General features: G+C 41.9%; 1 protein-coding gene across 3 annotated transcripts in view; it reads left to right on the top strand.

Annotated features, from left to right (window-relative positions):
* The window catches only part of MRC2 (mannose receptor C-type 2), an 86221-nt gene extending 63883 nt beyond the window's left edge, over positions 1-22338 (top strand). For 2 of the 3 annotated variants that reach the window (XM_069952838.1, XM_069952836.1), the window contains 21 exons: positions 2985-3100; positions 6137-6285; positions 6393-6607; positions 6910-7052; positions 8613-8715; positions 10044-10182; positions 10355-10387; positions 10509-10672; positions 11789-11856; positions 12121-12221; positions 12794-12939; positions 13101-13215; positions 13314-13471; positions 15221-15326; positions 15406-15644; positions 16947-17115; positions 17642-17791; positions 18742-18861; positions 19484-19663; positions 20234-20260; positions 21172-22338. In XM_069952838.1, coding sequence (XP_069808939.1) covers positions 2985-3100; positions 6137-6285; positions 6393-6607; positions 6910-7052; positions 8613-8715; positions 10044-10182; positions 10355-10387; positions 10509-10672; positions 11789-11856; positions 12121-12221; positions 12794-12939; positions 13101-13215; positions 13314-13471; positions 15221-15326; positions 15406-15644; positions 16947-17115; positions 17642-17791; positions 18742-18861; positions 19484-19663; positions 20234-20260; positions 21172-21395 — 2865 coding nt within the window. In that variant the 3' untranslated portion in view covers positions 21396-22338. The remainder of the gene's footprint in view (positions 1-2984; positions 3101-6136; positions 6286-6392; positions 6608-6909; positions 7053-8612; positions 8716-10043; positions 10183-10354; positions 10388-10508; positions 10673-11788; positions 11857-12120; positions 12222-12793; positions 12940-13100; positions 13216-13313; positions 13472-15220; positions 15327-15405; positions 15645-16946; positions 17116-17641; positions 17792-18741; positions 18862-19483; positions 19664-20233; positions 20261-21171) is intronic. The other variant, XM_069952837.1, reaches the window with a different exon arrangement.
* The last annotated feature ends 200 nt before the right edge of the window (positions 22339-22538 follow it).

Genomic DNA, 22538 nt, shown 5'->3' with positions numbered 1-22538 from the left:
TTTTGTTACTTATATCTTTATGATGTTCTTGTCGATAACATGCATCGACGAGGCTCTCTGCTTGGGTTGCCTCTGTTGTCCTGTTAACCTTTCTGTGACTTGTGTTACAAAATGTTAATAAAATCATATGAAGCTAATCGAACAGCAAGAAGGCCTCCCAGTATTAGATCTATGACTGCGCTATCATACACCCTGTAATAGAGGGACGCACAGATAACTGGAAATAGAATGTGTGACAGGGAAAAGGAATCATGGTAACTGTAGCTCGTCACATTGTTGATCCCATTCACCATCAAGCCCTGGTAGCATCAAAACAAAGGTTTAGCACAGAGCAAAAAAAAAAAAAAAAAAACTACCCCATCTCTATTGTGGCATAACCACAACTAGCCATCACACCTAGGTACCTTTCTATATTTCTATAAGCTTGGAAAACCCCTTTAAAGGGGTTCATAGAACAATTATTCACAATTTTGGATGGAGAAGTTTTAATATACATTGGGAAAATTGTCTGCATCACATTGATAATCCTCTCTGTAACACAGTATGCCTTTACCGCTAAATATCCCTTCCCAAATCATATTCTGCAATCTCTGGTTGCCTAGCAACCAGTATCCGGACCTCCCAGGTATTCTCTCTGCTGGACACTTTAGAATTCCAGCTGAGAGTATAAAGTAGCAAAAAATATGAATTGATTTCAGTTTGTGCAACTTTTGTAGATATAGCTGTATGTCATAGCAATGTAGCTGCCTTTAATCATGGAAAACCTGTTTGCCAGTGGCGGAACTACCGCCGTAGCAGCAGTAGCTGCTGCTACGGGCCCGCCTCATCAAGGGGCCCGGCGGCAAGGTCAGCCTGGGTGATGTCCCCTGGTTAGCCGTTCAGGACGTTTGTCCTGAAACTAGCTAACCAGGGGAGAATAGTTTGCACAGAGAAGCATGTGCCACAGCCGCCCACACAGGGCCCGGCATGACTGACACCTTCACAGAGCATAGAGAGGGAGATAACGCATCCACGCTCCCCCCCCCTCCCCCCTCACGTCACTGTGCGGGGCAGCGCTTATTGGAGCAGACACTTACCTGATTCTGCTTTCTGCCTGCACGGAGGGATGACCTCTGACCCTTTCCTGCCTCCGGACCTCAGACAGTGACAACTCCTTGAGTAAGTAAACTCTGTCACTGATAAGGAGGGAGGGGAGGGGGGAGCATGGTGGCTGCTTACACACAGCTATTGCCAGCAGCTTAGTGTGGGTTTTTCTTCTACAGGAGTTGTAACAGTGAAGGACTACAACTCCCATTGTGGCCTGCTGTCTGTGCCCCCCTCCCCCCAAAGACGCAAATGAGGCACAGATTGCATAGATACCACACTGGGAGTTGTAGTCCCACACAATCTAGATACAAAGCTACCCTGTGACTAGCTCCTGTAGAACTGAAAAGCTCATCCCTATGCATAATAATAGTCTTTCATGTATATGAATATGAATTGTTCCATTTTACTTGAAATTGTAAAAGACAAATAATCATTTTTGGTATCACCACACGTGGAGACCTCCAATGTATGGAAATAGAACCGTATGGATCCTGTGTGGTGATCATCGTACTCAGGACCAGAATTATTATATTTTTTAATGGTCATATCAAATCCTATAAAATAAGAAGAGACTAATAATTTTCATCTACCCCAAAATGGTACTATGGCGGTGTTATCCAGTCACAATATGGCGGTATCAGGTCTGGTATGATAGTATTATCTAGTCACAATATGGTGGTATCAGGTCTGGTATGATGGTATTATCTGGTCACAGTATGGCGGTATCAGGTCTGGTATGGTGGTATTATCTGGTCACAGTATGGCGGTATCAGGTCTGGTATGGTGGTATCTGGTCACAGTATGGCGGTATCAGGTCTGGTATGGTGGTATTATCTGGTCACAGTATGGCGGTATCAGGTCTGGTATGGTGGTATTATCTAGTCACAATATGGTGGTATCAGGTCTGGTATGATGGTATTATCTGGTCACAGTATGGCGGTATCAGGTCTGGTATGGTGGTATTATCTGGTCACAGTATGGCGGTATCAGGTCTGGTATGGTGGTATCTGGTCACAGTATGGCGGTATCAGGTCTGGTATGGTGGTATTATCTGGTCACAGTATGGCGGTATCAGGTCTGGTATTGTGGTATTATCTGGTCACAGTATGGCGGTATCAGGTCTGGTATGGTGGTATTATCTGGTCACAATATGGCGGTATCAGGTCTGGTATGGTGGTATTATCTAGTCACAGTATGGCGGTGTTATCCAGTCACAGTATGGGGGTATTGGTCAGGTCTGGTATGATGGTATTATCTAGTCACAGTATGGCGGTACCAGGTCTGGTATGGTGATGTTAAATGTGTATTTTCTGAAGCTATTACCTACCAGTCCTGTGATGGGATGGCCACAGACAATATGCAGATCATGTAGAAAAAAAGATTTAGACAATGCATGTGGCAAAAACCATGCATCCATTTCTTCCCCAGAAGTCGTGTGCTGTTACCAGGATTATTGGCCATACGGCTATTGGGTACTGCATAGGGGTTTGGTTGGAGTTGCATATGGTGACGCAAATATGGGAACATAGCTGAAGAGTGATCAATTATCAATGTGATTGTTTATAAAGTAGTAAATCATGATGATAATTGGTGAGTGAAAAGGGAACATCTTCAGGTTTAGTGCCGGAGCGATAAATACGGCTCTAGACGTAGGTGTACGTGTGCAGGTCCCCTCTGCTCTGCCGTACTTGCATGTACACTGGGGGTGGGGGGCAGAGTCAGAGTTCCAGACACCGTTATAGAGGATTGACCGGGGGGGGGGGGGGGGGGGGGGTGAGGGGGGGCCCCATTGAAAAGGTTTGCTATGGGGAACAGCTATTTCTAGTTACGCCCCTGCTGTTTGCTTAATTTCAGAGTAAAAAGCTTTTTGATTCACATTATGTCCTTGCTTCCTTTAGGGTTGGAACTGGCACAGTCCGTCTTGTTACTGGCTTAGTGATGAGCAATTGACATACAATGAAGCCATTAAATCATGTTCTGATCGTGCCTCTAGACTGGTTATTATCCGGAACAGGTAGGACCCATTTCATAAAGTTGCATCATTCAAAATAACAAGGCTCATGCTTTTTTAATTGTTTTGTTGCTTTGTTTTTTTAAATATTATAATGCATATGTATAAGTAGCCACAGTTTTACATGGTTTTCACTGGTGAAACACATTTAGAAATATTCCCCATGTGTCACCTGTGAAAACCGCATTGTCAATAGCAGCATCTCAATACCACAGTGATTTGCTGTTAAAGGGGTTGGCCACTTTATAGTAAAATAGTTCAGTGTACAGTATTAGTAAGTGTACTCAATATCATTCCTCCCAACTTTTGCAAAGAGCAAAGAGGAACATGTGCGCCGCGGTCCCCATAGCCACGCCCCCATAGCAACCCTCCATAGCCACACCCCCATAGCGACCCTCCATAGCCCCGCCCCCATAGCGACCCTCCATAGCCACTCCCCTACAGTCACCACATGCTGCTGACTGAATAGTGCCCGATATAGTATCCAATCCCCCCCAAAATAACCGATATAGTATCCAATCCCCCATTATAGTGCCCCACATAGTATCCAATCCCCCCAATAGTGCCCACATAGTATCCAAAAGCCATATAGTGCCCCACATAGTAGCCAATCCCCCATAGAGTGCCCCGCATAGTAGCCAATGCCCCCATATATGCCCCACATAGTAGCCAATGCCCCATATATGCCCCACATAGTAGCCAATCCCCCCATATAGTGCCCCAGATAGAATCCAATCCCCCCATATAGTAGCCAATCCCGCCATATAGTGCCCCACATAGTAGCCAATCCCCCAAAATAGTAGCCAATCCCCCCATATAGTGCCCCACATAGTAGCCAATCCCCCATATAGTGCCCCACATAGTAGCCAATCCCCCCATATATGCCCTACATAGTATCCAATCCCCCATATAGTGCCCCACATAGTAGCCAATCCCCCCATAGTAGCCAATCCCCCATATAGTGCCCACATAGTAGCCAATCCCCCCATATATGCCCCACATAGTAGCCAATCCCCCATATAGTGCCCCACATAGTAGCCAATCCCCCCATATATGCCCCACATAGTAGCCAATCCCCCATATAGTGCCCCACATAGCAGCCAATCCCCATATATGCCGCACATAGGAGCCAATCCCCCATATAGTGCCCCACATAGTAGCCAATCCCCCCATATATGCCCCACATAGTAGCCAATCCCCCATATATGCCCCACATAGTAGCCAATCCCCCATATAGTAGCCAATCTCCCATATAGCGCCCCACATAGTAGCCAATCCTCCCATTTGTGTGGCCCGACGAAAAAAACAATAAACCAGTAACTCACCTGTCTGCCGGCCCCAGCAGCTCCTCTCCCGGCAGAGCGCGCACTCCCGTCATCCTCCGGGGCAGGCAGCGGGGTATACAGACACTGACTGTACCGGAAGTGACCTGCAGCCTCTATATGAATTACTTCCGGCACAGTCAGTGTCTGTATACCCCCGCCCCGGAGGATGATGGGAGTGTGCGCTCTGCCGGGAGAGAAGCTGCTGGGACCGGCGGACAGGTGAGTTACTGGTTTATTGTTTTTTTGGTCGGGCCACACATAATGCGGGACACGGGGGGCCGTTCCGGGACCGCGGGACAGAACCCCGAAAACGGGACTGTCCCACGGAATCCGGGACGGTTGGGAGCTATGCTCAATATATATATATATATATACTGACAGCAGCCCCCTGCGTACCTCATAGAGCTAATATCAGACTCCCCTCCTCCAGGCTGTGCTGTCCTGCTTTGTGGTTAGTCTGTCCATAAGATGGCCGACATGTAGGAGCATGTGACCATGCCCCTGCCCCAGTGTCCACCATAGGCATATACAGGCTCAGTCACATGCTCCTCTATGTCGGCCATGGAGCAGTGTAAAACGCTGAGCAATTCTACTATAAAGTGGCCAACCCCTTTTAGGGTGCGTCCACATGTACAGGATCTGCTACAGATCTGTAGCAGGTTTGCTTTGAATCTAATCTGGGCCATCAAATCTGCTGCAGAAGTGCTGCAGATCCTGTACGTGTGAACTCACCCTAAAGAAGGAATTTCAGGTTTTTTTTTTCTGCCCTTGTAATCCACACCCACCAACACTATTCCTTCAGTGCCATCTTTTTTTATTCCTGCTCTTCTGAGTACTGTAGCTGAGTGACATGACCAGCATTCTAACCACCAGAAAATGACATGACTTTATGTGTTCCAGAAAGTAGTCTGTCCTGTGTTAGGGTCCTATTAGCTGAAGTGATTTTTAATGATTAACAAAAAACATCGCAAACAAGACCGTTTATCGTTAACCTGAAATCGACCGCCATATTGAACACAGAATGATAGTCGTTAGTTAAGACTGTCACAATTGTTACTGCGATCGTTTACTCCATCTTATCCCAGCAAAAAAAGGAACGATTTGGAATTTACACTGAACGATTAGTGAACAAATGTGGAATTACAGCAAACTATTAACGATAATTTTAGGGTCAGATCTAAATAAATAATAATAATAATAATAAACTGTCAACGACGCACAAACAAATTTTTCGATCGTTGTCTGCAGTTACACCGCACGATTATTGTTTAAATAAGAATGATTTAATGATTTTCCGCACAATAATAGCCACATGTAATAGAGCCCTTAGCTTACTTCACCTCCCTCATGACCGACCCATCTCCTGCCTGTCCAGCTTTATCTGTATACTGCTACTATCACTATGGTATATATATATATATATATATATATATATATATATATATATAGTAGTTACATACCTCCTGTGTTCACATATTGCATTTTTGCTGTGTAACTGAGTAAAAACGGGGTGAAAATGCAATATGTGACCACAGCCTGAAGACTTCAAATCATAGGAAAAATTAGGAATTAGAATGATTCAAAACATAAAAAAAGCAAAGCAAAAGACACCATATAAAAACCAGAGGAAAATATATGCTTGATGTATTTGAATGCACAGAATAATGGATGAGTATGTTTGATAGCACCTTAATCTTCCCTTCCCCCTCCGTAGGTTTGACCAGGCCTTTGTTAATAGTCTTCTGTATGAGTCGGATGGGAGCTATTACTGGACAGCACTGCAGGATATAAACCGCACTGGGATTTTTCGCTGGTATAATGGAGAAGAAGTGACTTACACTCACTGGAACAGAGATGAACCTGGTAGGTAACAAAATACAGAGGAATCCTATTATATCCTACATGTAAATGGGTCACTTAGTATAAACACTACTAAAGACTTTATTCTAATAGTGTTCTTCCTCCATCAGGATATGAGAAAGGGGGATGTGTTGTGTTAGCTACTGGAAGGTCCCTTGGTTTGTGGGAGGTAAAGGACTGCGATTCGTTCCGATCAAAGTACATCTGTATGCAGACTCTGCTTCCCATGGTTCCTCTATTACCTGCGGCTCGGCCAACACCAAGCATTAATGGAAGTTGCCCTGATGACTGGAGCTCTGCACCCTCACTAAGGCATTGCTATAAGGTAAGATGGGAGAAAAGTGTCTTTATTATAATGATACATAGAAAAGGTCAAGCTTGCTAAACATGGACCCTGGTATGTCAAACCACCAGGACAATGCTGCATAATGCCTATCACCTCCAATGTGCCATATATAACACTGAAGTCTTTATATGAGGCAGGGGAGCCTAGAACACCAGGGCCTATAAGTGACTGCTACCTCTGCAACCCTATAACTATAGATGTCACTTCTATTACTTTTTTGGTCCAATTCACATATAAAATCCGACTTGTTACTAATGGCTGGCCTCTCATTGCCCATCTAGGTTTTTCATTCAGAAAATTTGCAGGAAAAGAAGACATGGAGCACAGCTCAACAATCCTGCAGAGAAGTTGGAGCTCAGTTGCTAAGTATCTCCAGTATTGAAGAGGAACATTATGTTGCCCATTTATTAAACAAGATCTTTGGGTAGGTGTTAACTAGTCTTTATATATTTCTCCTTCTCCTAAATATACGCTGTTTTACCCAAGCTTTGACGGAGCTATTTTGGTAAATCTGCATTAGACTCCCATGTAGTCTGGCCATCTACTTTGTTTTCTTCTTCGCACTAGACTAGATTGCCATAAGGAGACACCTGCAAAATGCAGGGGATAGTTCCAGACTAGGGATGGTCCGAATCCAACCGCTCCGTGGAGAGGGTGGATACAGCGGGAGGACCGCCTGGAAAACTGGGATACAGCCATAGCCATAGGCTTTATCCCAGTTTTCCAGGCGGTCCTCCCGCTGTATCCGCCTGCTGCATGGAGCGGCCAGACAGCGGGAATCATTGCTGACCGTTTGGGTTCATACGAACCCGAACCTCGGCAGGTTCGGACCATCCTTATTCCAGACTTCTGCCTTTTCTAGTATGTGCACTAGGGATAAAAATGGTTGTCATCTTTTGTTAGGCACTAGATTAAAACAATCAAATTTCAGGAATTAAAAGAGTTGTCCTGCTTTGAATACTCCTTTTTTATAACAGAAAACATACGCTCTTTGTCTTTGTCGCTGTCTACATTTGCTGCTTATATATTTGGTTTACTGGTAATTGGAGTCCTGTATTTCTTTGCTCTGTGTTGGGTCCCCGTTCCCTTGTGTTTTGTTTGTATGTTCCTTCTTTTTTGTATTTTTTTAGTTATTTTTTTCATTCAGTGGTACTATTTATTTGTTATTTGGTGTGTGGTTTTTTTTTTATTTCTTGAATAAAAATAAATTTTTATATCCCAGTAAGACGCTTTTTCCTTTTTCTGTTATAAGTCATGATCTTATATAGTGGGATTACAATCAGTGTGGGAGTTTTTTTGTTTTGTTTTTTAGACAAAGCAAGGGAGCTAAATTCTTGTCTCCCATTCTCTTATAGATGCTTCTTTAAGCTGAGTAAGCTATGGTAGCAGCTTATTTCCCTGAGAACAAAAGGGTCAGCTGAAATCTAGCAATATGTGAAATTTTCTAATATATCTTAAAGAAAATCCTCTTTTTCCACTAGTCAGGTTCCTTTCCATCTCTCCCTTGCTCCCAATCTTATCCCAGCAGAACTGCTAAAATCATTCTGCAGATGGATCAGAAGTATTGGGTGTCCTGCTGCCCATTTAAGACAATAGAGAGGGAAAGGAGAGGAGGAATTCCTTCTAAATGAGAAAGGAGAGTAAAGCACAGAGAAGCTGCTGAAAGTGCTAGTAGGTGTTATATATTACCCTTAGTAGATTACACTGCTCAGTACTGCGCTCTAATGTCACCCATGCTGCTGCTGCTTCAGAGGGTGTGTCTTCTTTGTGTGCAGTGTATGGGAGACATCATTGCAGCTAGTCTTTAATAGGCCTAATAGCTTAGGGACAACTGAAAATTATAGTTGGAGCCTGGAAAGGGAAAACTGGTGAACAATACCATATACAGGATATATATAATGGTCAGAAATAGCATTCTATTTTATTATATAGATTACACCTATTACACCTATTACACCTTGTACATGTGCCTTGAATTTCTTAGTGAATCAGATCCTGAGGTCCATGAACAGCATTGGTTTTGGATTGGCCTTAACCGAGGAAATCCCGGTGATGACCAAAGTTGGGGATGGAGTGATGGACAGTCGGTAAGATATGCTATATTGTTCAGTCAATAAAGATTATTCAATTATTAATTTTTCTAAACATATTTATTTTTATTTTTTTTGTTGTGACTTTTCAAAAGTGTCAGGGAGGGGACGGATGAAAAGAATAACATGCACTTTCCTCCCGCTCCAGCACTGGTGGCCGCATAACAACGGTTCCAGTCTCCGGACTCTTTCTGGTTAAAGAGGGGACCTAGGATGTGACATTCCAGGCCTGCTCATTTAGTCAATGGCTGTAATAGGGTCCTGCCTCTGCCCGGTCCCGCCTTTTACCGGCTGAGTGGGCCTGGAATGTCATGTCTTAGGTCCCCGCTCTAACCAGGAAGCAGCGGGGGACTGGAGCGGTGGTATGCAGCCACCAGCGCTGGAGCCGGGGAGGCAAGTGCATGTTATCTTTTTTTCTCCCTTCCTGACTTCTCCTTTAAGAAACTAGATTTTTTTTTTTTAATAGTCTAAAATAGTCTGACAATCAAAGCAACTTCATGAATAGTTTTGATAATATTTCTCCTACTGTTTTGCACCTACAGCTCCTAGGTAATCTTATGTGTCTTCATGGTAACAGACTCGAAAACCAGCCTTCCCCACCGGTGGTGCTGGCCGGGTTCTGGTGGGGCATTTTGGGTTTGGTCCTGTGACATTGGGGTTGCAGGGCCATTCCATGGCCTCCCTTCCCTGCATGTGCATGCTTTGCGGGGTTGGCGGTCACTGACCGACACGGTGTGGAGTTAGCGTAGGGACCCGTGTGAACCAGGGGACCTGCACGTGGTACAAGGGGCTATTATGGTTTGATCAAATTATATACAGACACCCTGGTGTTGATTTTTAAAATAGGCCTAGCGGCATTAGTATCAGCCATAGATGGGATGTGCAGACCTGTACAGACTGACATCACGGTCATTCTCTCTTCCAGTGGTCACCTCCCTCTGAACTACTAAATTTACATTAACAAGAAATAATAGAGAGATGGAAAGGGTGGCTGCAGGATCAGACTGCAGAGGGTAATTTGTAGTCTGTTACCATGGAGACACATAGTGATATCAGTTAGAAATTTTTTATGAACTTTATTTATTGGATTGCTTCAATAATTTATTCATTTATTTTAGTATATTAAATAGAATAAAAAAGAAAATGTGAACAAGAGTGTCATATAAAGTATCAGTCACCTACAAAATAGAGAGAAAATGTGTTGGGACAACACATAACTGACATAAAACAGTCACAAGAGTGTTTACTTAGTTTGAGAACTCATTTCCTAAGTAGATGGTAAACATTACAGCAAATCATGTCATTGAGTTTGTTTTCCCTTTTAGTATGTGTACCACAACTTTGACCGCAGCAATCAGGATAATGATGACATCAGGAGATGCGCAATGTTAGACCTTTCATCCCTGCAGTGGGTGGCCCTCGAATGTGAATCTCAGACAGACTGGATATGCAAGCTTCCCAAAGGTACGCTCCTATGAATTCATTACTTCCAATATTTTATGTTTCCTTTAAAGTTGCGAGGATAAGATTTGAAAGAATCTCCTTAAAGTCTATGCAATTATGAATGTCATTAACATTATTTTACTGCTTAGAGTTTATATAATATATTAATCCTATAGTTTTCTTGTATTTCTAGGAACCAGCATTAAAGAGCCAGACGTTCCAAAAGGTTAGCTTTCCTCCCTTTTTTTATTCTTTTTATCTGTATTTATGTAGTGCGCTGCTTCTCTTATCCTTAACAATTGCTGGTACAATTGACTTTATGCTACGTTATATCATTGTTTTCCCAGCAGGAAACAGTGAGTGGGTCAAGTTTGAGAATGCAGAATATAAATTTTTCGAACATCGCTCGGCATGGCTTCAGGCGCAGCGGATCTGCACATGGTTCAGGGCTGAGTTGGTGTCTGTTCACAGTCAGGCAGAGCTGGATTTCCTGGGGCAAAATCTCCAGAAGGTACAGACTATAAAATGACCAAGTGATGGGTTCAAATGATTTCTATTCTAATCCTACCACTCTGATAATCCCAGGCTCCTAGAACAAGCATAAGTAGCTACTGTATATTCACAATTAGACTTGGAGGTCTAATTTTACTGGTTTGTCATGCATAACACAATGAAGAGAGAAAACTTACCTTAGGACTAGGTTTCATGATGGCATTTGTTGCCCACAATCTGTCACTGTCCAGCAGGTATATTTTGTATGTTAATCTTATAATGGGGCTCAATTCTTTTGACATAGAGAACCAAAGCCCCTGCATAGATATAGAAATAAAATATAAAATGATCTTCCTGAAACAACCCAGAGCAGGAACTTACTGCCTGCAATGTATACATTAAACTCAATGATGATATACAAGTATGTTAGCCTCCCCTGGTGATTATGTACAGTTATAATAAAAAATTTTAAGTTGGATATTTCAATTAAATCAAATTAATTAATTATTTTAATTAATTGTATATATTATATATTTTAACTGTATGTATAAGCTAAAAGGAGTTCTGAACACTTAAAAGGTTCTGGAGCATATTTTCTCATTGTTGTGTTGATCTTTTATTTCTTAGTTTAAAAAGTTTATTATTAAAAAGTCAACTGGGTGTTACCAGCTAAGGGCATGTCCCTAAACTATTTGGCTCTGGTAACACCCAGCTGGCTATTTAGTTGTACATTTCTAGTAAAAATAATAAAAGTGTTTACTAAAACAGACTGTTCAAAAGTGGTGACCAGTCCTCTTTAACTAATTGTATGTGCCACAATATAGCATGAAAATGTATGTATTGATGGGAAATCAGCTTTTTGAGTATCCAGATGCCATGACGTATCAACTATGATAACCATATGATCTTGGCTCTTATATCTTTAAAAGTAACCTGGCATCATTTTCATGCTGCCTGAACCATAAGTCATCCAGATGTCTCGGCAGCTTCTCTCTGTCCCACTGGTTTTGATTGATAGCCAATCATGGAGAGACAGGGACCACCTGATAATCTCTTGATAGGTTTCCTTTAATATTGTCAGTTCAGTTTTCTATTGATGTCTCAATTCTCATTCATTCCCTCTTCTTTTGGTAAGTTCTCTCGGGGACAGGAGCAGCACTGGTGGATTGGACTTCACACTTATGAAAATGATGCAAGATTCAGGTAAATCATGTTCTTTTTATTTTAGGATTCATAGATTTCGTCTTTTTAGCTATGTATAGGAATATTTTGGGATTTTTAGACAAATATAATGTAGTCATGTGCCACTCGGCAAAATACTGTTCATATCGACATTTCATATAGGGACAGATGTATCTTCAGTACCTTCAGTTGTAAACTATTTCAGTAGAACAAGTAACAATGGGAAGGTTTATCTTATTACAAAGAGAAATTTTTATGATCCCGATTATGTTTTTTTCCCCCCAGATGGTCAGATAGGACTGTGCTAAATTTTGTAAACTGGGCTCAAGGTCGGCCAGGTCGTGTTACAAGAGAGAAGAAATGTGTATATACAATGGTAAACCGTGGTAAGTAAAGGTCCCCTTACACCTTCAATAAATGATGTTCTCCCCCCATCCTCCCCATACACAGGTTCATTCTCTGTAACACTGATCTGGCTGCGGCTTACCTCTCAGAGAACAAATGGGTTGGGCAATGATTTTCCATTACACCCAACCCGTTTCTCCATCGCCATCATCTGTCAGTGGACTGTCAGGAGACCCTCATACACCTTATACCAACAGCTGAAACTGTGAGCTGCGAATGTGGCTGACAAAATTATTATACAAAACTTCTGGTCACTGTAAACTGCGGGCACTGAACAGCTGCCGATCAGTGACTGATGACCTATATTGTGGATAGGCCATCAATTTGTTTTGCCTGGAAGGTCCCAATTGTTTATGCATGAAAATATTTGGTGCATTTAGTGCATTAACTTGTGAATGATTACCATAGGGACAGCAATTGCATGCCAAATGGCAATCACACGCAATGGTGTACACTGTAAAAACTTTTATAAATTTTTACATAGGTTTGTAAGATCATACTGTAAAAAAGGTCCAACATATTACCAAGATGTAACATTATGTTTCTCAAACAGAATGGGGCGATCAGAAATGCATCACTGCGCTACCCTATATCTGTAAAAGGGTCAACGGATCCACAGCGACACCACCCACCCTACCCCCTCTACCATCACCCAATGCTGGAGGCTGCCCTAAGGGCTGGTTGCCATTCTTGAACAAGGTAGGTTACAGCAGACATGAAACCATTCCTTCCCATCTGTCACCGTCAGCCTGGCAGTGGCCATAGTGGTGGTCGTCCAGATTTACCAGATTTAGTCATTACATCTATGCTACATTATGTTTCTCATCTGAAGGCTTTGTTCTTGACTGTATTTATTGCAGTGCTTCGGTATAAGAGCAGACAATAAGGTTGATATTAAGACATGGCAACAAGCTCGGGATTCCTGCAAAATTCTTTCAGCAGAAATTGCCACGATTGACAACTACTTGGAACAAGGTATATAACGCTTTACTTGAAAAGTGAGACTTGAATTGGTGTTTTGTGATAGGGACCTCATAAACTCATCTTCTATACGTATTCTTGTTTCATGCCAGCTTTCATTACGTCAATTCTTCCAAATATAACCACTGACCTTTGGATTGGTCTTCATAATGGTCGTCAGCAGTTCCAGTGGGAGGAAGGCCAGCCACTGTCCTTTGTGAACTGGGCTCCAGGTGCCCCATCCAGACAGAGTGCATCCAATGGGAAGATGGTAAGTAAGCACTACCTTCTTTTCTATGGTCTGTTGGTGACTAGACAATATTGTCTTTGTCCGAAGTCCATGGAAACACCTCATATAGGAGGTTTCCACGTTTAGAAAGGAATTAAAGGGAGCTTGTCATATAGAAAACAGTCTCGTCAGCAGGCAACATCTCATAGTGCAGGAGGAGCTGAGTGGATTGATATATAGTTTTATGGGAAAAGATCCAGGATAGGGAAAAGGTCCAGGATAACTTGACATTTACCCTTGTAAATCTTTGCTCATTCTGGCCAAGTGGGTGGTTCTACTCGGCAACAACTATCTGTGTGCATATAAAGAGCTGTCATTTACTATGCAGGACTGTCTATGTGACTATTTAGGCCAGAATGAGCATAGAATTACATGAATAAATGACCTAAAAAATGACCCTGAAAGCATGCTGTTTGCAACTAGCCTGCATTATCAGGCTATGTTCACACCACATCAAAAATAGAGAAAAGGCGGCTGCTTTTGCAATAAAAAAAACCTGTCCGTTATTGCCGCGATATAACTAAGTGCAATGCAATGCATTGAAGTCAAGGGAAAGACGGACGTCCAATGCACACAATGTATTGAATTACAGACGTTATCACCGCGGACGTCAAAAAAATGATCATGACAATTCTTTTCGTCTCAAAAGAAAAATAGCATATGCACAAAAAATGGTAGCACATCACAAAAATCTTTATTATAACACTAACATAGATACAAAAATACCACATAAATATATGAATGTACAGGAGTAGTAAAATGAGGGAGACAACACCCCAAATACTGCTGTACATTAAAAACACTAAAATGTCACCATAAGTCCTGCTGGTGTTCCAGCCAGGACTAATCTACCACTCTGGACTGTATGTACAATAACAAAAATCCAACATCTCTACCTTGACAGGGACCCGGTAAAACAAAATATAACCACAAAAAATGGAGAATAGGAAAAAAAAATTGGAAAAGATCCCTGAGGAAGCCGCTAGACGGCGGAACGCGTGGGTGATTTCTTTATCCCATCTGACTCTCATTCTGTTGGACTGTATATGGTGATCTTTTCCAATTATTTTTTTTTCCTATTCTCCATTTTTTGTGGTTATATTTTATTTTACTGGGTCCCTGTCAAGGTAGAGATGTTGGATTTTTGTTATTGTACATACAGTCCATGGTCAGAGTGGTAGATTAGTCCTGGCTGGAACACCAGCAGGACTTATGGTGACATTTTAGTGTTTTTAATGTAGAGCAGTATTTGGGGTGTTGTCTCCCTCATTTTACTACTCCTGTACATTCATTTATTTATGTTGTATTTTGTATCTATGTCAGTGTTATAATAAAAATTTTTGTGATGTGCTACCATTTTTTGTGCATATGCTTTTTTTCTTTTGAGAGGATGATGTACTACTTATATGCATTGGTTAAGCACTCCTTGATTATTAGTGGTGCCCACTAGCTTTATATATATGACAATTCTTTTCGGACATCTTTTGCAAACATCACAATGCACATTGGATAGTCTGACTGTTCTCTAATGTGTAAAGGGGACATATTTCACTGCTTCCAGATATTTGGAGGTCTGACGGCTGAAAAAGCAATTTGGACATGTGGCTGAAATCAAACACAAAAAGTGATGATAGTTTCCCTTTAACTGTGATAAGTAGCAGACTATCAATGCAGATGTACATGTGGTAGTAGAGTCTTCTATAATGTGTTTGCCATGTGTTTTATGTGCAGATTAGCTGTGCGGCAGTCTGGCATGGTTCTCCACCTCAGTTCACTGGACGATGGGAAGACAAACTCTGCCTGGAAAAATATGGCTACATGTGCCAGATAAACAAAGGTTTGAGCCATTACTGATCTACCAAAAAAATGGAAGCATAGGGCTTATTCTGTAACTGCACCTATCCTTTCCTTTGCAGTGGCCGCCCTGAGCCCCCCTCCAGAGCCATTCCCATTCCCTCCTGGCTCCACTCTGCGCTACAGGAACAACTCTTACCTGATTCTGCAAAAACCAATGACTTGGTCTGACGCCCGGCTGTTGTGTGAAACCCGTAATGCCACCCTAGCCAGCATTGTCAACCCTTTCCAACAAGCTTATTTGACCTTGGCTGCCACCGGACAGAAAACACCTCTATGGATCGGGCTTTCCAATGAAGATGTAAGCAGCAATTTTACAACACCAATTTATAAATCACTTTACAAGTTGGTACCTATTAAAACTTCACAGGCTTCTTGTTTGTTTATGCACCCAAAATTTCTTAACAATGATCCAGGCTCCATTGTCCACACTTTTGAATCCCCTACATCCTTAAGGGGGTTATCCAGTGCTACAAAAACATGGCCACTTTCCCTCTACTGTTGTCTCCAGTTTGGGCGGGCTTTCGAAACTCAGTTCCATTGAAGTAAATGGAGCTTAATTGCAAACCGCACCTGAACTGGAGACAACAGTAGGGGGGAAAAGTGGCCGGATAAGGGCTGGATAACCCCTTTAAAGTGTCACTACACAGATGTCATAGAGACATGTCAAAAGTTTTAATCAGTCCGGGTCTGAGTTTTTAGACCATGAAATAGAGCCGGGAGAAGACGAGCTGCAGTTCATCCTCTGCCGGCTCTCTGTCATATGATCAGTCAGACTTATAATGGCGCTCTATGGAGCCCAACTAATTTGTTCAACTGATCACGTGAGACAAACCCGGAAAAGGAAGAGCTGTAGCACGTCTTTTCCCGATCGGTACGGGTCTGACCAATCAGATCCGGACCGATCAAAACTTTTGACATGTCAAAAGTTTGGTGAAGTGACACTTTAAAGGGAACCTGTGTTCAGTTTCCTTGAGTCATCAGCTTCCAATATGCTGCCTTTCCAGCTTTCATTTATAGATTAGTCCCTTTTTGGCTATAAAAAGATATCTATCAATCAGGGCTGCCAGGGTGGGCAAAAGCCATCATGAACCACTGGATGTCTCATGGTTCAGACAGCATGAAAGTGATGACAGGTTCAAAGAGAATTTACAGGACTTTGATATTAATGGCTTATCCCCAGAATAGCCTGATCATCAATGTTTTCCGAACCTGAACACTCAACGTCTGGAGAAGTTGGATACCACCCAAGGAGTCCTGGAAGATATGGATACAAAGTCCAGAGTCAAATACTGAATGTTGGGGTCTGGAGAACATTGCTGAACCCGAACAGTTTGGCAAGTCAGCACAACAATAGTACGGATGATCAAATTCTGTTTTTTTTTGCAGCCAACACTGCATACAGTTATAGAATTCTAAATCATGTACAAAATATATACAGTCATAGAATACAGTCATTTTCTAACCTTACCCAAGTGGTGGCTGCAGGCAGACAGAATTTATCATTTTTGTCTATGCAGGAAATTTAGATACAATATGCCATATATACATAGGTTCTCTACATGGTATTACACTGTAATGAGTCACTTTGTGATTATTTTAGGGTAGTCGATCATACTCCTGGCTCACAAACGATGGGTTATTGTACACCAACTGGAGAGATGGGGAGCCCCAGTACATGAGTAGCTGTGTGTATATGGATGAGCAGGGAACATGGAGCCCAGCAGATTGTGATCACAAGTTACCTGGCGCTATCTGCAGCTTTAACACTCGTAAGTCTTATTTATTTATTATCTCTTTCTTGCAAGTTACATCAAGTAAGGAATATATAAGGAAAGTATGGGAGACACAGTATTCTTTATCCTTAGGCCTCATTCACACATATAGTCATTTTTCTGGGCTGCAAAACCTCACGCTATTTCCCCCCCGTGATCCGTGGAAAATCATTTGTATTTGCATCTGTAATTGCATCCGTTTTTGTATCTGTTTTGGTAAAATGTGAATAGTACTAGTTTGCATACACGTAGATTCGATCTGGTTTTTTAGGGATGTCAATTATAAAAAATACGGATCTCATAGACCTCTATTGGTAATCCGTAGCGCAATCTCAATCCGCACAAGGACATTTCCTTTTTTTAACAAAATGGATAACGGATCAAAATTAACACGGACTGTGTAAATAGCCCAATATAAATCAATGTGCACTAATTTGAACCGTGATTATGGATCCTCAATTATGGACAACGTCACGGGATGTGTGAATAAGGCCTTATGTTTTCTTTTTTTTTTCTTGGACAGCATCAACCAAACCTCACAAGTGGAGTATAAACACGACTTGCCCTAACTCAGTAGGCGACTCTGATTGGGTCCCATTCCGTGACTACTGCTACTCCTTCCACATGGAGGTTACTGTGGGCCAGAAGGATGCAGCCAAGAGATGCCAGAAAGGTAATTCTTCATATATGTTTCCAGGATCTCAGATATGTGAAAAACATACCTATACATAGTATAGCAACCACAATGCTTACAGCTATGATTGCAATGTGCTTTATAACTCTTTCAATGTGCAATGTAGTATATATTATTTCCAGTACAGTAAATCCTATTGTAGAGACACACAGAGTCCTTACATCCCTGAGCTATAAAGTTGTAGGCACTCCATGTGCTCTTGTATGGTGCCTCCATATGCTACCCTATTATGGAGATGTCCGTGCTTACATGCAAGGCTTTAAAGGGGTTATCCAGAGCTACAAAAACATGGCCACTTACGTCTAGAGACGACTCTTGTCTCCAGTTCAGGTTTGGTTTGCAATTAAGCTCCAATCACTTTAATAGAACTATAGGCCCTATTACACAAGACGATTATCGTGCGAAAAATCGTTATATTGTTCGAATTTAATCGATAATCGTTTAGTGTGAATGCAGGCAACGATCAAAAAATTGTTTGTGTGTCATTAATCGCATCTTTTGAGCTGACCCTAAAATAATTGTTAACCGTTCGCTCTAATTCCGCACTTATTCGCTAATCGTTCATTGTAATTCCACATTGTTCGTTCATTTGCAGGGATCAGATGGAGTAAACAATCCTAGCAACGATCTTAACTAATGACTATTGTTCTGTGTAATATGGCGAATGGTTTCAGGTCGCTCACCCAGACTAGAGACCAGAGTGGTGCTGTCTCTGGAAGAAAGTGGCCATGTTTTTGTAGCGTTGCATAATAGCTGTGTAACATAGCATCCAGTGAAGCATGTCACATATTTCCTCTTGAATCCTTTATATGGTGTCCCAGTTTGTTTTGTCTGCTGTGTAAGGACTGACAGAATTTGGTAGATCCTAGCGGAAACCTTTTCATAGGTGAGGCAATGCAATTTGCTGAGTTCTCTTTGCTATCTTGCAGTTGGCGGAGAGGTGCTGACCATCGTCGATGAGACTGAAAACCTATTCGTATGGGAACATCTGCAGACATACGAGACTCAGGCCAAGGGAGCCTGGCTTGGCATGTCCTTCAGCGTCAGAGGTGTGAATCTTTTTTTTTTTTTTCTCTCTCTTTTCCATTATAAAATACATTAAATACCATTACAAGAGTTACATCATATTTCATTTATATTACATATAGTATTCAGTAACGTGATACATTACTCATATTAACTCACCACCCCCCCCCCCATCTCAAGAGAGGAGAGAAAGAAAAAAATGTAATGGTCATGTATTTCATATTTTTTAATACAACATATTATATTCTTTTAATGGAAGAAAGGAAATATACATCTTAAATCCAGGCAGGGAAGAGGCATCTCTTTGTTCCTTCATTTAAGGATATTTCCATTTATGCAGCTGACCGCATCTCCTGCCAGCAGTGACAGTGGGAGACACGGCCAGGAAAGTGGGCTCTCTGGAAGCCTATGCAATCATTCTACAAACCTACTTAGCAGGAGTGTCCTCCAGCGCCAGATGATTTTCTAGGCAATCAGGCCAGTGGCACCTCCCACCTCTCAGCTATAGTCAGCTATATAAATGGATGAGCCCTTTAAGATAACTTTACTGCACAACTTTTAGAAAGAACAGTGGAAAACAGCATTGTATGTCTAGTGATGCAAAGCCAACTAACATATGTGTGCCTGTGTCATCTTCTATCGCAGAAGGTTCACTTCTATGGAATGATAACACTCCAGTAAATTACTCCAACTGGGGGCAACAAGACTCAGGTCCCAGTCTACTGAGCCCCAACTCTTGTTACTGGATTGAAGGCAGCAATGGAGTGTGGAGTCTGGGCTCTTGCACCAACATCAGCAAAGGGGTCATTTGCAAAGTGTCTCGAGGTAAGCTAAAATGGCCACACAAGGGCTATCTCATCTGTCCTCCAATAGAGCTGTGTAGGGGGCTGCTTGTGACCATCTTATATCTATCTATCTATCTATCTATCTATCTATCTATCTATCTATCTATCTATCTATCTATCTCAGCTAATTGATTTTAGTGAGAACTGTGCAATGCTTCATTTACCCTGGGGTAGAGTTACAAAGAAGCTAAAAACTTGCTTGGGGACCCCCTGCATAATACTGTAGATCAATGGGGGACTCTGCAGTGATATTCCCTATTAAGCCGTCATTTATGAAGGATCACTGTAAAAATGGATATTCCAGACCTAAAAGCAGGTACAAAATGATGTGTACTATATGACATTTCATACTTGGTCAATATATAATATCATAATATAAAATATAAAACAATGCCATTCAGCATTAGGTGTCAGTAGATTTTGAGCAGTGTTACACATGGTCCAAAGGGGTTTTGGTATAATAATCAGTTCCATAGTTTGTGTGAATTCTAAAATGTATTTAAAAATAAGTTAAGCAGGAAATAATCCATCTGTTTTGTATCATTTATAGTGGAGGAAGCCAAAATGGACAGATCTGGTAAGTAACACATGGGTATTATTACAATGCATAACACACTGAAGTACAGGCACTCAGTGTAGATATTCTCCCAAATAAGTTACACACAGTAAGCTGGGCATAAAATATACTTTCTTCTACCGTCACACTGCTATTAAGATCCCCATCCTTACTAACCTGCATGACACAGCTCTTTATAATAACTGTACAACAGGACAAGCTTAGTTCTGGGGTAAACGGGTTCAACAGGAGCAAAGAGTTTTTACAGAACTTGTACTCCTTACAAATCCTGAGAAATTAATGTAACACCATTACAGTACATTAGGATTTAAAATGTATTAAACAGATAAAAGGGAATCGTGGTCAGAAGCCACTGTATGCAGGAATAGGTAAAAACAACCATGGAATCACGGATGTATACTCACTGTGCTGGGGAAAAGATTTTCTTAAAAATTCAGTAATTTATTTGCAACTATTAAAGGGGCTTTCCAAGCCTTAAAGGGTACCTTTCCTCGCTCAACGATCATCGGGCCGTGGAATTGACCCAGTAAACGACCGGCGATCTAGCAGATCGCCGCTCGTTTACATTGTTGATCGGGCCCTCTTCGGCCCGTGGAATAGGACCCTTACTTATAACTATTACATGTCAGACCTTTATTAAAACGATCGATAATTTGTAACGATCGATAATTTGACCTGCACATGGTACACGGGGCAATATGGTTTGATCAAATTACATACCAACATCCTGGCTTTGGTTTTTAAAATAGGCCTAGCGGCATTAGTATCAGCCATAGGTGGGATGTGCAGCCGCTCCTTTCTCTCCATGTTGTATTTGATAATTTGTAAACATAACTCCATCTTGGGGATGTTCGTTTACCGAACAAGATAATATTCTCTCTAGTTTTCTAACTATTTTTCTATCTTCTCAGTCCTACCCCAGCACAGCACGGCCGTGGCGGTTGTAGTGCTATCCACCTTTGCACTGTGCATCTTAATCGTTGTCATCATCTACCTGTACCGCCGCAGGAAGCTGGCCGCTCAGCAGGGAGCTTTTGAGAGCGCCAGATACAGCCGCACCAGCACCGGCCCGGATGGATCCATCGATAAAAACATTCTGGTGTCAGATATGGAAATGAATGAACAGCAAGATTAGTGAAGCTGGAATGTTTCCATCAGGAAAAAGTTACATCGACGGGGTTGGGTTGGTCAAGACTTTTCATTCTTGTAACCACCTTACGATGGAGGTGGCGTCTAATAACACAGAGGGTGCAGGCTGCCCCTTTCTACAATTGAATATGTACACTGTCAGTGTTATTGGGGGCTGTCCAACATTGCTGAGCAATGTATGGCAAGGTACTCCAACATCAAGAAGCCATAATTATAGCCCCCCTTGCGCCATCCCTATACCACCCCACACAAGAGAAAACATGGAAATCTAGCTCAAGCTGCGTTCACTCTTAGAAGCAATAGACAATGAATGGAGGGTATAAGGTGGGGAGGGGGACTTTCTTATTGGCAGTGTACATGTGTACTGTAAGCTTATGACCAAAATGGCTATTTCAGATAGACGTATTGTTCTCCGTTAGCATTTACGCTGTAAATTCTGTGCATTTCTTATTCTCTCTTTGCCCTTCCTGTTACCTGTCCTTAGTAAGTAGCTTATTTTCTCTGGTATCTTAGCCTTTTTTTTGTAAAATACGGACCAAAAAAAAAAATTTGCCTCTGCTGGATGGAAAAGTTTCTACTGCACTTTGTCGGCAATTGTATTAAATTGCACATATAAGCTAAGAGTGAACGCACCTTGAGGAAACCTCATCTCACAGACCACCATAAGAAGTGTTAAAGGTGAGGTTCGGAAAACGCAGGATCACTCGTGACAGAAGAGAGGACTTGCCCGGTATCTCCATCTCCCATAGATGTGCCAATGTCTGGGCATCTTCTGAAGTGACCAAGAAGCGATATAGTCCAGGAGTCTCATATGCAAGAGCACTGTGTGCTAAACCATGGGGGGGCTTTAGACATAAGAGGACTATATATATGTATGACGGTATGTCCAGGGCTGGCATATAGGTATGTGACCAACAACAATAAACGTGAAAGCAATTACTTGTAATTTTATCTTTTTTTTTGTGTGGCGTGTGGGTGAAATTATATCCTTTTTGTTTTTGGTATTGTCAGCAATGTTACTCACTGCTTTACGACACTGTTGTCTCTCCTCAGCAGACAGTGCGTCATTGCAGCTTAGCATAAATTACCACCTATACAGGCACATCGCTCAATTCACAGTGTTTGCTAT

Source organism: Dendropsophus ebraccatus, chromosome 14, assembly GCF_027789765.1.
Source record: "Dendropsophus ebraccatus isolate aDenEbr1 chromosome 14, aDenEbr1.pat, whole genome shotgun sequence".
NCBI classification, from domain to species: Eukaryota; Metazoa; Chordata; class Amphibia; order Anura; family Hylidae; genus Dendropsophus; species Dendropsophus ebraccatus.
The sequence above is the reverse complement of the archived record's forward strand: the minus strand, read 5'-3'. Positions and strand labels throughout refer to the sequence as shown.